General features: G+C 38.8%; 1 protein-coding gene across 1 annotated transcript; it reads left to right on the top strand.

The window, feature by feature from the left end:
* Nucleotides 1-12,629: 12,629 nt before the first annotated feature.
* Nucleotides 12,630-13,664, top strand: LOC306854147 (putative nuclease HARBI1; the record flags this gene model as incomplete). The annotated part of the gene is made up of 1 exon (XM_079391969.1): nucleotides 12,630-13,664. One exon carries the CDS (start codon nucleotides 12,630-12,632, stop codon nucleotides 13,662-13,664), a length of 1,035 nt encoding a protein of 344 aa, XP_079248095.1.
* Between the last annotated feature and the right edge of the window lie 2,088 nt (nucleotides 13,665-15,752).

The raw sequence follows: 15,752 nt of genomic DNA, 5'->3' as shown, positions 1-15,752 counted from the left end.
ATTGCATTGTTTTAAACACTAAATATTTTACTTAAAACATTCCTCAGACACTTATTCAGTTATTTATAATATACGTTGTTCAAAAAAATCAAAAGTAGTTTCAATGTAGCTAGCTACTTTTTGATAGTAACTTGTAGTGTAGCTAACTACTTTTCCAAAAGGGTAGCTTGACTGTAGTTTAACTACTTTAACTTACGAGTAGCTTGTAGCTTGTCAAACTACAGTTTCAGAGTAGCTTCCCCAACACTGTATATATATATATATATATATATATATATATATATATATATATATATATATATATATATATATATATATATATATATATGTGTGTGTGTGTGTTGTTAATAAAATCATTTTGTTAACATCAAATTAGTTGCATATTCTATTCCATAAAATGCAGTGAAGTAGGCCTACTTGTTTTCTCATTACATTGTATCAGAAGTAGGCTACTTTATACACTTTGTCCATACAAATTCCTGTTCATTTTGTAAATACAAGTCAAAAAAGTTTGAACAATCACACCAGTATAGATAAAAAATGATTAGTCCACAGATATAAGTTAATTTCAGCTATTGCACTAAAGATAACAGTAGCAGACAGTTTTAAAGCATTGCAAGCTACAGCACAACAAACTGAAATCAATGTATACAACTAGCTGAGGTTTGCGGAGCTTTATAGTAACACAATGTCTGCAATCATTCAGTCAGGGGCGACTGCACAAAACTTGCAAACTATTAAAAATATTACACTGAACAAAATTATAAACGCAACACTTATTTTTGCCCTCATTTTTCATGAGCTGAACTCAAAGATCTAAGACTTTTTCTATGTACACAAAAGGCCTATTTCTCTCAAATATTACTCACAAATCTGTCTAAATTTGTGTTAGTGAGCACTTCTCCTTTGCCGAGATAATCAATCCACCTCACAGGTGTGGCATATCAAGATGCTGATTAGACAGCATGATTATTGCACAGGTGTGCCTTAGGCTGGCCACAATAAAAGGCCACTCTAAAATGTGCAGCTTTATCACACAGATGTCACAAGTTTTGAAGGAGCGTGCAATTGGCATGCTGACTGCAGAAATGTCCACCAGAGCTGTTGCCTGTGAACTGAGTGTTCATTTCTCTTAAATTGTTACAAAATGATGAAGAAATGTTGTTTAGGCATACGTTTGCACAACGCTGAAAATATTACCTTTTTTGGACATACTCCATTAAACTTGCGATACAAGGAGCGTAAACTTGCCCTGCATCCCAATGTGCATACTATCCACCCTATCTACCCAAAATAGTATTGAAAATTACTAATATCACATAGAATTTATGATGGATAGTATGCACTTTGGGACGCAGGCTGAAATTCTCACTTCCGCACTCATGTCCGGGAAAATCAATATTCATGCATGCTCCACCCACTGAAACCGAAAGTCTCGGAAACCGAAAATCTCGTAACACCTGCATGTGTGAAACAGAAGCAGTTTATTGTTAAGTTCAAACTCCATCAGGTGCTTTTTGATGCTTTGACGGAAAACAATGCTTGTTTTTTGTTAGTTTTTTTGCATAGTTTTTCCAAGGCTTTTTAATTCAAGTTTTAATTTTATTGTATAAAAATAGAATTAGAATTAATGTAGACACTATTTATACACTATATGCTTAAAGATGTCTTGTGTTTGATGCAAAATAAACCCACAAGCTTATTTAAGTTCATAAAGAAATTATTAATTCATCAACTCATTGGCTGTATCTGAAAACTGAAAAATGCTTCAGAGGACACATTCCTAGATAGGAAGGCATCAAGGCACGTCCGAATCCAAAGTTAGCTTCACTTCGCTAAAAAATAAAGATGGCGTCTGAAAGTTTTGTTTGGTTAGTTTGTGTGTAAATACATATTTCTGATTAACTTTTTGCACTTTTGATGTTATTTCTAGCGAGAAATCAGTATTATAGTAATTAAATATTCGTTTAGTTATCACCAAAACTCTTTCTATTTTGTTGTAGATCATTAAACCATTACGCTGCCTCAGAAGCCTGTCCGAAATCAGTTTCGTGAGGTGCCTTTGTGCAAAAACGCTGCCTGCAAAGTCAATGCCTCAAAAGACAGAGAGGCAGCAAGTCAGCTGACTAAATTTTCGGACGCTGCCACTGACTTTGGCATTTGCAAATGACTACTTCTCACTGGTGATTCCAGATGGTTTTAGAGGACAATTACTCCTCGTCGCCCCCTGTTGTTTCAAAGAATAGTAAAGTATAAAAGCCTCGTCCGTTTGGTAAGGTGCGTGCGCAGTCAGTGGAGGCTCGCGAAGCGGAGCCAGGCAAAAGTATAAATCCCGCTTTACGTGAGTGGACGTGCGCTGCTGCGCGCATGCGTGCTAAACAGACGGAGCACAATAATTCTGAGTCAGATATGCATTTTATGATAGCAGTAAAGGGACTATTGTAATGGGTAAATAAAATGGAAGCTAATACAGTCCTAATTACTAAGCTCAGATGAATTAATGTGTGTTTCTTATAGCAGTTAAAATGTAGTTTTAATTTAGTGATTGTTAATGCTTTAAAGAGTAATGTTACATTGTAATAACTATAATACATTGTAATGTTCTAACTATAAAAGGTACAGCTGTTATAAAACCAGAGAGAAAGGCTGCATGGCTATGACAGTATGTGAGAGAGTCAGTGGTAATATCATTGCATTCCTATTGGTCAGTGTTAGAGGAGCTCAGCTTAGCCTGACCGTTTGCCTGCCCTGAACCAGGTTAGCTTTCCAGCATAAGTAGCCACAGTGACTGAGGTTGATCTTTGTTAAATTTGCTTTATGGAACCAAATCATTTGACAGTGAGTCAGACTAACTGAAATAAGCCAAGCCTATTTGGTAAATGTGTTTTATGAAACAGACCTCAAGGCTTTAGAAGTCAGAAGACACATAAGTTTAATTTAAGATTTGCTGTCTGTCTGAACCAAAGAAATAAAAGCGATCATATTTTTTCCATTGGAACGTATTGCATCTAATCGCATTGTGTTGAATTGAATCGCACTGCATCGTAATAGGGGTGAATCTTATCGCATCGCTAGCTGCTTCATATGTATCTTTAATGTATCGTATCGTTGGCTATGCATCGAGATGCGTATTGCATCAGCCTCAGTTATGGAGATGCACATCCCTAATAAACACAATCAAGCCTAGAAAAAAAAACACTCAACCATCCCATTAAATCAGTTTTAAACAATTCCTGAACATGCTTTTTTGTTATCCACAGCCACTGAATTCACACATGCCTATTTTTACACATCCTGTGGTTCTGACTGGCGTGTGAAAATGTTGCACACCAGTGTTCACATGGTGAGAACCGACAGTTGTGGTGACGTTATGATGGTGTGAAGAGCTAAATATGTGTTTAGAGTTGTGAAACTCAAAAACAGTGTTAATAGTTTTGTAGAACTTTGTCGAAACAAGAACACACACACCTATTAACAGGACAGCACATTCCGGATAAATTTGCTGTGGCCGTAAAATGAATTAACGACCAGCACCGTGCCCAATCATCCTGCTCTGCACTCCTTAACGTCTCATGAGACCCCTAAAACAAAGGATATATGTGTGGAAAAATCTGGAATGTATTTAAAACAGGACTTCACGGTTGTTTCTTATCACTTAAACATAATTCGTGGCCTAATGGTTAGAGAGTCGGACTTGTAATCCGAAGGTTGCGGGTTCGAGTCTCCGGCCGGCAGGAATTGTAAGTGGTGGGAGTGAATGTCCAGTGCTCTCTCCACCCTCAATACCACGACTGAGGTGCCCTTGAGCAAGACACCGAACCCCCAACTGCTCCCCAGGCGCTGCAGCATAAAATGGCTGCCCACTGCTCCGGGTGTGTGTTCACGGTGTGTGTGTGTTCACTGCTGTGTGTGTGCACTTTGGATGGGTTAAATGCAGAGCACGAATTCCGAGTATGGGTCACCATACTTGGCTGAATTTGTAGGTATGTGTTTTGTGTATGCTAAATCAGAATCAGAATGAGCTTTATTGGCCAAGTATGTTTACACATACAAGGGATTTGTTGTAGTGACAGAAGCTCCACAGTGCAACAGAAAGACAGTAACAGGACAGGACACAGGTAATACAAAACAAGATAACAAGAAATAGCCAATAACCAATGTACAAAGCAGCAAAAAAAAACAAAAAACACAATATATAATATAGGCGACTATGTATGTACAGGTCAAGTATGTGCAAATTAGAAATGATAAAAATAAAAATAAAATAAGTGAGTGAGTGTGGTGAATGGATAATGTATTAGTTGTGTGTTCCACGTTTATTATTGAGTGTTCATGAGATGTATTGCTTGAGGGAAGAAACTGTTTCTGTGTCTGGTCGTTCTTGTGCTCAGAGCGTTGTAGTGTCGACCAGATGGTAACAGTTCAAAGAGGAAGTGTGCTGGATGTGAGGGGTCCAGAGTGATTTTGTCAGCCCTTTTGCTCACTCTGGATAAGTACAGTTCTTGGAGAGTGGGGAGGGTTGTACCAATGATTCGCTCAGTAGTCCGGACTACCCTCCGTAGTCTTCTGAGGTCAGATTTGGTAGCTGAGCTGAACCAGACAGTTATTGAGGTGCAGAGGACGGATTCAATGATGGCAGAGTAGAACTGTTTCAGTAAGTCGTGTGGCAGGTTGAACTTCCTCAGCTGGCGAAGAAAGTACAACCTCTGCTGGGCCTTCCTGACAATGGAGTCAATGTGATTGTCCCACTTCAGGTCCTGAGAATGGTGGTGCCCAGGAATCTGAATGACTCCACTGAAGTCACAGTACTGTTCATGATGGTGAGTGGGGGGAGAGCAGGGGGGTTTCTCCTGAAGTCCACGATCATCTCCACAGTTTTGAGCGTGTGAAGCTCCAGGTTGTTGAGACTGCACCAGACAGCCAGTCTGGTTTAAAATACCTGTTGTTTGATTTTGAATGAAAGCTAGCTACGTCAGCAATAATTCGGACTTTTCTCATCATAATGTATGATTAAAACATTTATAGGGATCTGCTAGGACATATTCTTCATTTACGCACGGAAAACTGAGCCGTGCGGGGCGGGGCTCCACCCTACAGAAACACTTGTGATTGGATCAAACAGCAAAAGGGGCGGACTGAAATCAGCCCGTTGAAGACAGACACCCAGCTTTGCTTAGGCTCGCTCTTTGCTTGCTCGCGCGCTGACCTGGTGAAACTTCAGCTCCTGCTGTTAAGCGTTCCCAGCCATTAACATCTGGCCGAGCCTTGAACAACTATCAATACTTAGTCAAACTTCTGAAGAAACCCTTGACAGTCTGAAGCTACGCAAAAGGAACTCAAGGAAGAACTTTGAGCATCATCACGTCACAAAGACGCCAACCACTGAAGGGCATTCCTTGAAACGCGTCAGACGACGACACATCAGCAGTCATCTTTAAGTGTAAAGATAGTAAAGTTCCTTGCTTGTGACTCCCTCAGGTTGAAGTTAGAGCATTCTTGAAAATGAGCATTAGAACCTTAAACTCTCATCAGATCAAAACAATTCATTGCAATGTGTGTGTTTTTGTGTTTACGTATTCTGTTTTGTGTTATTTAGCTTAGTAGTATTGTAGAGTAGTAAAATAAACTTTGATTTTATAAAGGAATCTTTGTCTGGTGCTGTGTGATTTTCAAGTCTTAAACTATTTGCCAAAGATTCCGTTACCTATGCTCAAAATTACCTAATCAATTCTGTGTTATTATCGTGGCCCACAGGAATAAAATTGAATTGTTAAGAGATAACGTATAGATTTTAACGCTTTCTGGACAAGTCGTTAATGAGATATCTGTAGAGCCTGGTCGGAACAAGAACACACACACACCTAATTTCAAGACGCCACATTCCTGGACAGGAATCAAAGCCCACTCCCAGCATATGACTGGCTGGTCGATCTCCTCCTCTGAACCTTCTTATCTCAGAAGAACATCTGGATATCTTTAAAGGACAGCACCGTCAAGCGGTTTACTATAAATAAAGTCGACCAGGGCAAAGACCTTGTCAGTTTGAGAAACTCCGGCACAAACCCACCCGGATTCCCTGACCATTAACGCAGTAATTCAATGATGTTATCTGAAGGGAAGACGGTTTTACAGCCGACATCGGAACTAAACAAAACACCAGATCTCCACGAAAGTGAGGAACGCGCCTTTTTTGCTCTCTGACAAAGAGACGGAATGTTTTTGCTCAAGTATTTTAAAAGGGACAAATTATACTAGTTTCTGCTATTGAAGCAATATACTCGAAAACAATACATACAATATATTTACAACATATATTAAGGTTGTTTTCATGTCATTTATAAGCTTGCTGTGGGAACTTATGGTATTGTTGTAATCCTGTGATGTATGATTTTCCTGATCAATAGTTTTTCAGTTTCACATGCGTGTTGTGATTTATTTAGAATTTAGGATCATTTAATGGAGGCATTAACCCATGTAGTACATAAAATTAAGATATGTATTTTGTGTGGATGCCAAATACCAAATAACCACTTGATTGGCTCTATGACTCTCTCTCCTCTCCACCTGTAGCTGGTGTGTGGTGAGCGCACTGGCGCCGTTGTCCTGTGGCTGCCGTCGCATCATCCAAGTGGATGCTGCACACTGGTGGTGGTTGAGGAGAGACCCCCCCACATGATTGTAAAGCGCTTTGGGTGTACAGCAATACACAATAAAAGCGCTATATAAATGCATCATTCATTCATTCATTCATTCAATGTTTGATTTGTAATGAAAGCTGATTTCATCAGCAGTAATCTGGTGTGGATGAAAATTGTCTGTTCTCATCAATGTATGATTACAATACGAATAGAAATCCGCTGTCAATAATTTCTGCATGTGATTAAATAACTAAGCAAGATAATGTATGCACGGAAAGAAGCTGTGCAGGGCGGGGCTCTTACTTTATATTAAAAGTCAAAATAGCTATATACACTACAAAACTGGCACAATAGTAAATAAGTTACATGTTTTAAAAATGTGAAAGTGTTCATTTGTTTTGAAAAATGCCTTGTATTGGAACTGTTTTAAAAATGCTTAAAAGACTATCCAGTATCAGAACAAATGGCAGTGTTATCCTCCTGCTCATGGGTGCTGTAATTTGGAGAAAACATGGAAATAATTTGTCATTTTATCTTGCAAAGATATGATTTCTTCTTCTGTTTCTCACACACATTTTTATGAAAATGTATATAGTACTGTTTTTTTCTGGATTGCAAATCGCGTTTTTTCATCTGAAACATACTGTAATTTCCAAGGTGATTTATATAAAGCAATCAAGGTCAAGCGCAAAGCGCGCACATCAGGATTGGTGATAAGTGAGTTTAAATTGTGCATATTTCAGCAACCATAAGTAAAGTAAAGTAAAGTCGTGACGTATTGTCAAGTATGGTGACCCATACTTGAAATTGGTGCTCTGCGTTTAACCCATCCAAGTGCACACACACAGCAGTGAGTAGTGAACAAATCCACACACACACACACCGTGAACACACACCCGGAGCAGTGGGCAGCCATTTATGCTGCGGCGCCCGGGGAGCAGTTGGGGGTTCGGTGCCTTGCTCAAGGGCACCTCAGTCGTGGTATTGAGGGTGGAGAGAGCGCTGGACACTCACTCCCCCCACCTACAATCCCTGCCGGCCCGAGACTCGAACCCGCAACCTTTGGATTACAAGTCCAATTCTCTAACCATTAGGCCACGACTTCCCATGCCGCTAGTTTCAGTTTCGCTTTAAATATTTAAGGCTGGGCATTTATAATATATGTTTATGGTGAATGCCACTATAATTTGTGTTTGTTTTTTACTTATGTTTTCGTTCTTTCTGAACACTGCTAAATTTACAGGACTTTTTGTGGAGTGTAGGAAATATAAATACATGTTTCTAATGTTTGTAAACGTTTAGTTTATTTTACATTATTTCTGAATGAATTGATAAAATGTTTCTTATACATAGACTTGTACACCAATGCAACTTATCTGTGTGTCATAAAGTGCTCATAAAAATAGGTAGAGATGGTACAAGAAAAGAACTGCCATGTATGTACAAGTATACATAGTACAGTAGTGAGTGTCAATTTAAAAAAATCAAAGCTTCATTTGTCATAAACATATTATGCTGCCCCTCACTTAATGTGGAAAATTTGATGTGGCCCTCGAGTCAAAAAGTTTGCCCACCCCTGGTCTACATGTTATGTCCATTGATGAATGTCTTTTGTAACCCAGGTTAAACTCTCACCTGCCAAATACTGACACTTCAAATAAACATTTAAATTTGAACACCCTTTGTGTGTGATTAATCCTGATTAATCGCACACTTATCATCAAATTAAGCATATAACATTTATCTTATTTAACACTTTGATTTGGTCATCATATACAGCAAAGTAAACCAAAAGATTGAAGGGTTATTCTCACAAAACTGTATTTTCTGCAAGCTTATTTCAAGATGAAGCTGTTTAAAGATTTTTTTGTTTTTTTAGAAAAAAGGCACTTGGAGATTCCACAAGGACACCAAAGAACCAAATGATAAATAGTCTATCCACCTTTTTCCTGGTTAGCGAATTTACCCATGATTCATAGCGCATTTGAACCGGAAGCCGGTTGTCCTTTTCCGGTTCGAAGCTTGTGTACGTTTGATAGCTTGTAGCTTACTAGCTTGTTTGCTGTAAAAGCCGGTGTTTCTCCATGGATGAAGCACAAATGGACAAAAAACGGAGGTGGATACACAACATGGATGTTTTAACTAGTCGCGACGACAGTACCATAACAGTCCCTCATCCATCCCTTATGACGGAGTGGCTAGATGACATGAAGCAATGGCCCGATGTTAGCTACATCGACGTTGTTAATTACCTTTTATTTTCTGAAGGGGTTGATGGCGAAGAATTGCGTAATTACAAAAGCACAGAAGCATATACTTACTTGCACAATAACAAAATAGGTACAGTATTGTTGAAGAAGCACAGCGGCTTTATATTTTTGAAAGCAGCAGTAGAGCCCAGTCAGAGTGTCAATAATGCTAAACATACAGCATGGGTAATGCTGAGGGAAAGTGGAGTCATTGAGACAGTCGGCTGCGCTTGCATTGCCGGGTTAGGGAAGTCATGTAGCCATGCAGCAGCTATTCTGTGGAAGGTAAAAATAAACTACATATGCATAGCACTTGTCAAAATTTACTTTTTCACTTGTAATTTAATAAACTGCTTTCATGCTAACATGCTTACTGTCTTTAGTAAGTGGATAAATAACCAAGACAGTGTTGATGCCATCATTGCAGGTGCAAAATGCAGTGATTGGTGGAAAGACAGGGCTTGCATGTACAGATGAGTAGCGCAGGTGGAATGCAGGGACATCAAAGAACCTTGAGTCAGATTAACTTCAGGCACCACAAGGCAGAACAGCAATACAGTGTTAACTGTAGGGTTGTAGCCAGTCAACCATTCCCAAATACACCACATCATGTGTCACACAAAGACTTCAGAGACAGTGTGGACAAATCCACTCTCCAACCCCTTTTTGTCCTGAATAACACATTATTAGGGTAGTGTTATAATGCCTCACCATCAGCAGAACAACCTAGCACTAGTTACAGTGCAATTGATGACACGATTCTTCAGCCACATCAGATACACAATAATGAGCTTAGCTGTAACCCATGCAAGGCATTCTACCAGGCCTATGTTGAAGTTAGTGATGCCCAAGCAGCTCAATTAGAATTAGAAACCAGAGAGCAAAGTGCCTCTGATTTGTGGCAGAATTGTAGAAAAAATTAGACTTACAGCAAGTTCTGCAAAAAAGGTTCCCGTCCATGCGACCACAAGCAGTGACAAATTTTTATGTGAGCACATATACCCCTCATTTCGTGGCAACTATGCGACTAACTATGGAAAAGCAAATGAATATAGAGCTTGCCAAGAGCTAAAAGAAGAGGGCATGAGCATTACGCATAGGGGCACTGTTGTAAGTGTCCAAGAACCATGGCTCTCTGCCAGTCTTGATGGGGTCATTGACTCATGTGTGCTACTGGAAGTAAAATGTCCAGTGCCAACCCAGCCCTCACTTACTGTACAGCTTACTCAGAAATGCAGTGATATCAAACTAGTAGATGGAGGGCTGCAATTGCAGAAAACTGGCAGTAGGGGATATTACATGCAAATACAGCTTACAATGTTTTGCACAGGTCTAAAATCTGCTACACATTTGATCTGGACACCCAAAGAGCATGTTTCCCTTACAGTGCAGTATGATGAGGCATTTGTGACGGAGCAAGTCAAGCGATTGCGAGGTTTTTATTTCTCACGTATGCTACCTCAGCTTGTAGATGAATATGCTGCAGGACGGTTTAAGCTAAATAAAAGATACATTGAGGTAATGGACAAGGTTCAGTAAACATCTGCACATGTAGCATGACCATAAATGTGTGCCATACATTAAGAGAATCTGAGAAAATTGGGATACCTTTAGACTGTGTAAAGTAAACATTCTTTCAGTGTTAAGCAAAAACATGCTGCCAGTCTTAATTTTTTTTATGAAAAAATATGCAATGTGATTCCAACCATATACAAGTAGTTTAATATATATATATATATATATATATATATATATATATATATATATATATTATATATATATATATATATATATATATATATATATATAATATTGTATATACATGGATCACATATTTAATTATTAAGCTTTGTTAGGCCTATATGCAGATCAGTTTCAGGTTGACACTTGTAGTTCTGAAAGTTAAGTTGCACAACTTACTCACCCTCTAGTTGTTTCAAACCTGTATGAATTTCTTTCTTCTGCTGAACACAAAGGAAGATATTTTGAAGAATGTCAGTAACCAAACAGTTAACTGGAACCATTGACTTCCATAGTAGGAAAAAAAAAAATACTATGGAAGTCAATGGTTCCAGTTAACTGTTTGGTTACTGACATTCTTCAAAATATCTTCCTTTGTGTTCAGCAGAAGAAAGAAATTCATACAGGTTTGAAACAACTAGAGGGTGAGTAAACAATGACAGAATTTTCATTTTAAAGTGAACTATCCCTTTAAGGTAATGTATATGTATGTTTAATGTATGCCGTAGTTTGAAGTTGTTTTTGCATTTTGTGTTTTCTTTAAAAACAATGTAATATGGCACTAAAAATGTTTAGTTTTTGAGCGATATTGTAAGCAATAAAAATGTTGCTATTTCCGAAAATTAAACTAGCAGATTACTAAATCGATAGCTGCAGCCCTAATTTCGAATAAGATCCTCCCTCAGATTAACAAGAGCAGCACACACTCTTAGAATCTTGTCAATTTTAGGAGCCATAGTGATCTGAACAACCTGGGACAGTACTTTGTAAACTTTCAAACGCCGAATTGCTCTTTCAACATGAATTCTCACATGTGCAATTCGTCTAGTACTTGTCACCTGTTCCTCTGTTATCTGTCCACGCTTTTTTGTGAAAGAAGGCATTACCAACTTCACCTTTCTCTCAAACAACAAGTCTTTTATGGTAAAGCCTCTCCAGGCTTTAAGTAGTCCAATATGCCTGAATCCATAGTGATAAATTTGTCACTGCATCGCCCTCCATATGCTGAAGAAATGAACATAATTAGTCCACATGGGGCAACAGCTACCAGGTATTTCACAGTGTTATGTGAATAATAATGGCTGTATGTTTCTCCTCTGGAATCAAGGTTTTTGGGTTTCTGTAAAAGGCTCTCACTGCAGTCTATAACACATGTTGTACCTGGAAAATTCCTCTTGAAGGCTGCAGGCATGGTTGCCTGAATAGTTTCTCTTGGAAGCCATGGAATTAGAGGTCGGAAAACTTCCTCCAGTTTGTCGATCCAATATGAGATTATCTTGCTAGCCATGCTCAGTGATACATGAAACTGTCTGCTTAGATCACCTATTACACGGTTTGTTTTTAATTTCATAAGTGTCATGAGAACTTGATCTCGAACAGGCATTGTAAATTAATTACTGGCATGTCCTTCCAGTGATGATACAAGAATGTCGAATGTTTCTAGATTCAGACCAGTGTAGAGCAAAGCATCCGCATTACTTTGAAGCAAAAAGTAGGCAATGTCATCACACGGAGTCATTTTATCCTGCACATCTTTTCTGCTGGCTGCCTTGCAGTAATCATGATCTTGTCAGGCAGGGTCCTCCCACTGTGTATGGACTGAGTGGAACTGTTGGTCAATGGGAGTTGCAGAACTTGAGTTGCTGATCTGGTCTGAAGCAGTTGAGGACTGGCCCGCTGAGCAGTCTGACCAAAACAAAAGTATTGCCAAAGTTACACAGTAGTAAAGTAAACACTAGGGGCCGGTTTCCCGTACGGGGATTAAGCCTAGTCGTAGACTAAATGTCATTTTAAACCTGGATTTATTGAAGTAGCTTTCTCACACATGGATTACAATAGTCTCAGACTTCCACTAGTCTTGATTTAAACAATTGGATTTCTAGAAGTAGGATTAGACCTAATCCAGATCTAAATTAAGTCTTAAATTAAACCTGGTCAGAAGCAGGTTTAACCTCAGATTAAAAACTGCTTGCTTCAAGGCTCACGTCCACAGTAGCAAAAAATGGATTACCTTGACTATTTCAATGACAATCAGAGACCACCACCAAGACCAGAAAGAAGGTTGCTAAAAGACAGGAGCAACCCACTAAATGATTTTGATGATTTACATTTTCTTGACCGTTTCCGTATCTCAAAGGAAAATGCAACAGAAATAATTGGTTTGCTGCAGCCCAAGCTTTCAGGTGACTTAGTCAGAGGCACCCCTATTTCTCCTTCCTTACAAATATTAATTATCTTAAGGTTTTTGGCATGTGGAACCTTCCATCGGGAAACTGGGGATTTGTGTGGTGTAGGTGAATCAACAGTGTGCAAAATAGTACACAAAGTCTGCAGTGCTATATGTGAACTGAAAAAGGATTTCATCAAGTTCCCAAATGCTGCTGAACAGGCCACCTACAAGGTAGATTTCTATGAATATGGGAACTTCCCTGGAGTCATTGGTTGTATCGATGGCTGCCACATTCCCATCAAGTGTCCCTCTACAGCAGATGCTGAGGAATTCAGAAATCGTAAAAACTGGTTTTCAATAAATGTACAAGGAGTGTGCACTCCCACTATGCAGTTCTCCAATATTGATGCACGCTGGAAAGGTTCAACTCATGACTCAAGGATTTTCCACAACTCCTCTTTATATACTCAGTTTGAAGCAAGACAACACTCTGGAATTCTACTTGGTGACAGTGGGTATGCACAGACAAACTTCTTGTTCACCCCTTATCTCCATCCAGTCAGACCAGAGCAACAGCGCTATAACCAAGCTCACATTCTCACCAGAGGGCTAATAGAGCACATGTTTAGTGTTTGGAAGAATCGTTTCCAGTGTCTCCGAAATACACTGCGGTTTGAACCTAGGAGGTGCTGCATTGTTATTATTGCAACAGCAGTGCTTCATAATTTTCTTAAACAGTGTGGCTGCCCAGACCCTGATATTGAAGATGATGATGACCAACATGTCCCCATCCCTGAGCTAGCCAATGACAGAAATGGACTTGCTTACAGAGATGCTTTTGCAGCACTTCTCATAAATGTGCCTTGAGTGATACATAAATGATTGGCATAGACAGGTAAACAATTTCAGGACATTTTTTTTTATTTAACTGAGGTTTGGTTCCAAAGACAATTGACACTGCTGCTGCTTCATCTCTCTCTCTTTCATAGACAACTCAAGATGAAGAATTTTCATTTTGACTTCATGTTCTTCTTTTAAATATTTTAATTTACATTCATGGAACTCTATGGCAAGTTTCTCATGAATGGTCATCCTTTTCCCTCTTGACCTGCTGCCTGGATTAGAGACTGCTGGATGCTGACTAATGCTACCGCAGGAGACTGGATGCTGCTGCATGTTGGTGCTGGCTGCTGATGGATTAATTTGAGCCTCTTGACTGTTCCCTGCGCCCCCCAAGTCCTGGGTGAAGATCAGGTCATCTTTGTATGGAAGAAAAAATCTAGTATTACATTTGACTTCAACAATAAAGGTCATTACGTCATTTTTGTTACAAGACATGACTTGCATTTAATTACTGTATGTTGCATGGGATAACACATGTTACTGTAAATGAGACGTGTCCTATCAAATGAGTCTTTGAAAGATTCCTCACCTGAACTGTCCAAATGGTCATCATCTGGAATACCTTCCAGGGGTTGCTGACTTTCAATAATCCCAGCCAACAAGTACCCCAACTCCTCTGTGTCTGGTGGAACTGGAAGTCCCCCACCTGTCTTGAAACGCTTTTGACGCGTAGCAGCAGTTGTTTTTTTCAGGTTTATTTTTATGTTTTTCCACAGGACCTTTACAAGATAATATACACTCTGAAGTTGGAGTTCTACATAATATTGTTTTCTTTTTACATTTCATTAATGAAAACATTTATAATTTACTGATTTGTAAGAATGGGGCAACAATAAATCATACCTGAACTTGTTGGAGTGTCCGTTTGGTTACTTTTTCATTTGAGTTGAATTCATTCAATATGGAAATCCATGCTTTCTTCTTCTTGTTTTCTGTACCTGAATCATGCTGTTTGTTTTCAATTACAGGATAGTTTGATACAATTTGTTTAAAAAGGGTCTTCTCAAATTCACTGAAGTTTTTTGAGCGTTTTCTTTTGTCTTTATCCATTTTTTGGTTAAGTGTAGTGACTCCTGTTCCACACACTCCTTAAGACTAATGAATTACAAGTATTCCATACCAGGTTTTTATAGCAACCTCTCCTTAGCCACATGTGCATGCCATTAATCTATTCGGGTTTACAAAAGATGATCTCACTTGATTACCTTAATCTGAGACTCTGTAGTCTAGAACTAGTTAATCCAAATTTAAGCAACATCTCAGAAAGTCAGTTGTTTAGTGTGGATTAATTTAAGTAGAATTAGCCTAGTCCTGGTTTATTTTAAGACCTTAACGGGAAAATGGGCCTAGAAGTACAACATGTCATAATTGAACAGTAAATGTATGTTTTGTATTAATTATCTAAAACTGAAAAGGTAACTAGCAAATAAAGCTCTCAAATAATTGTAGTGGTTTACAAGTAGGCTATAATATTTGCCTTTTGAAATGTAGTGGAGTAGATGTAAGTATAGGGACGATCTGATAATGAGTGAAACACATGACGAATGAAACAGCAAATTTCTCTGAGCTCATACAACACTGATATGTCAAACTAACGTTGCATCAGCATGCAGTATGAAGTACTTAAGCAGAACCCTAACGTCTGTAACGTTTTCTTTTTAAAATGGTGTTTATCTGAATTTTTTTCAGCCGTCCCGGTTCTCCCATATCACGGAAAGGAAATACTAGTAACGTTAAATTAAAAGTAAGGTTTGGCTTAACGTTATGTCATTTCAGTTTGCAGGCCAAAATTACATAACCAGTATTTATATAACTTGCTGCATAAAACATGGAATAACTGTAAAGCTACAGTTTAACTTAATGCCTTCGATGTCTTCATTGCTGCTGCTAGCCGTTTCCGACGCATTTAGCCGGACTAGCTTTCTCCTCGTCTTCGGAGGTGGTCGGTCGTAGCCCAGATAAAGCTCCGGATCAGGATGCAGTTCGGTTGGCTTTTTTTTTAAGAAATGAAAAGAGCAAACATACACTTTCTTTGGAGGGTGTTTTAGTTTC

The sequence above is a fragment of the Barbus barbus genome (genome assembly GCF_936440315.1).
Source record: "Barbus barbus genome assembly, chromosome: 34".
Lineage (NCBI taxonomy): Eukaryota > Metazoa > Chordata > Actinopteri > Cypriniformes > Cyprinidae > Barbus > Barbus barbus.
Note: the sequence above shows the minus strand (reverse complement) of the source record. Positions and strands in the feature narration are given on the sequence as shown.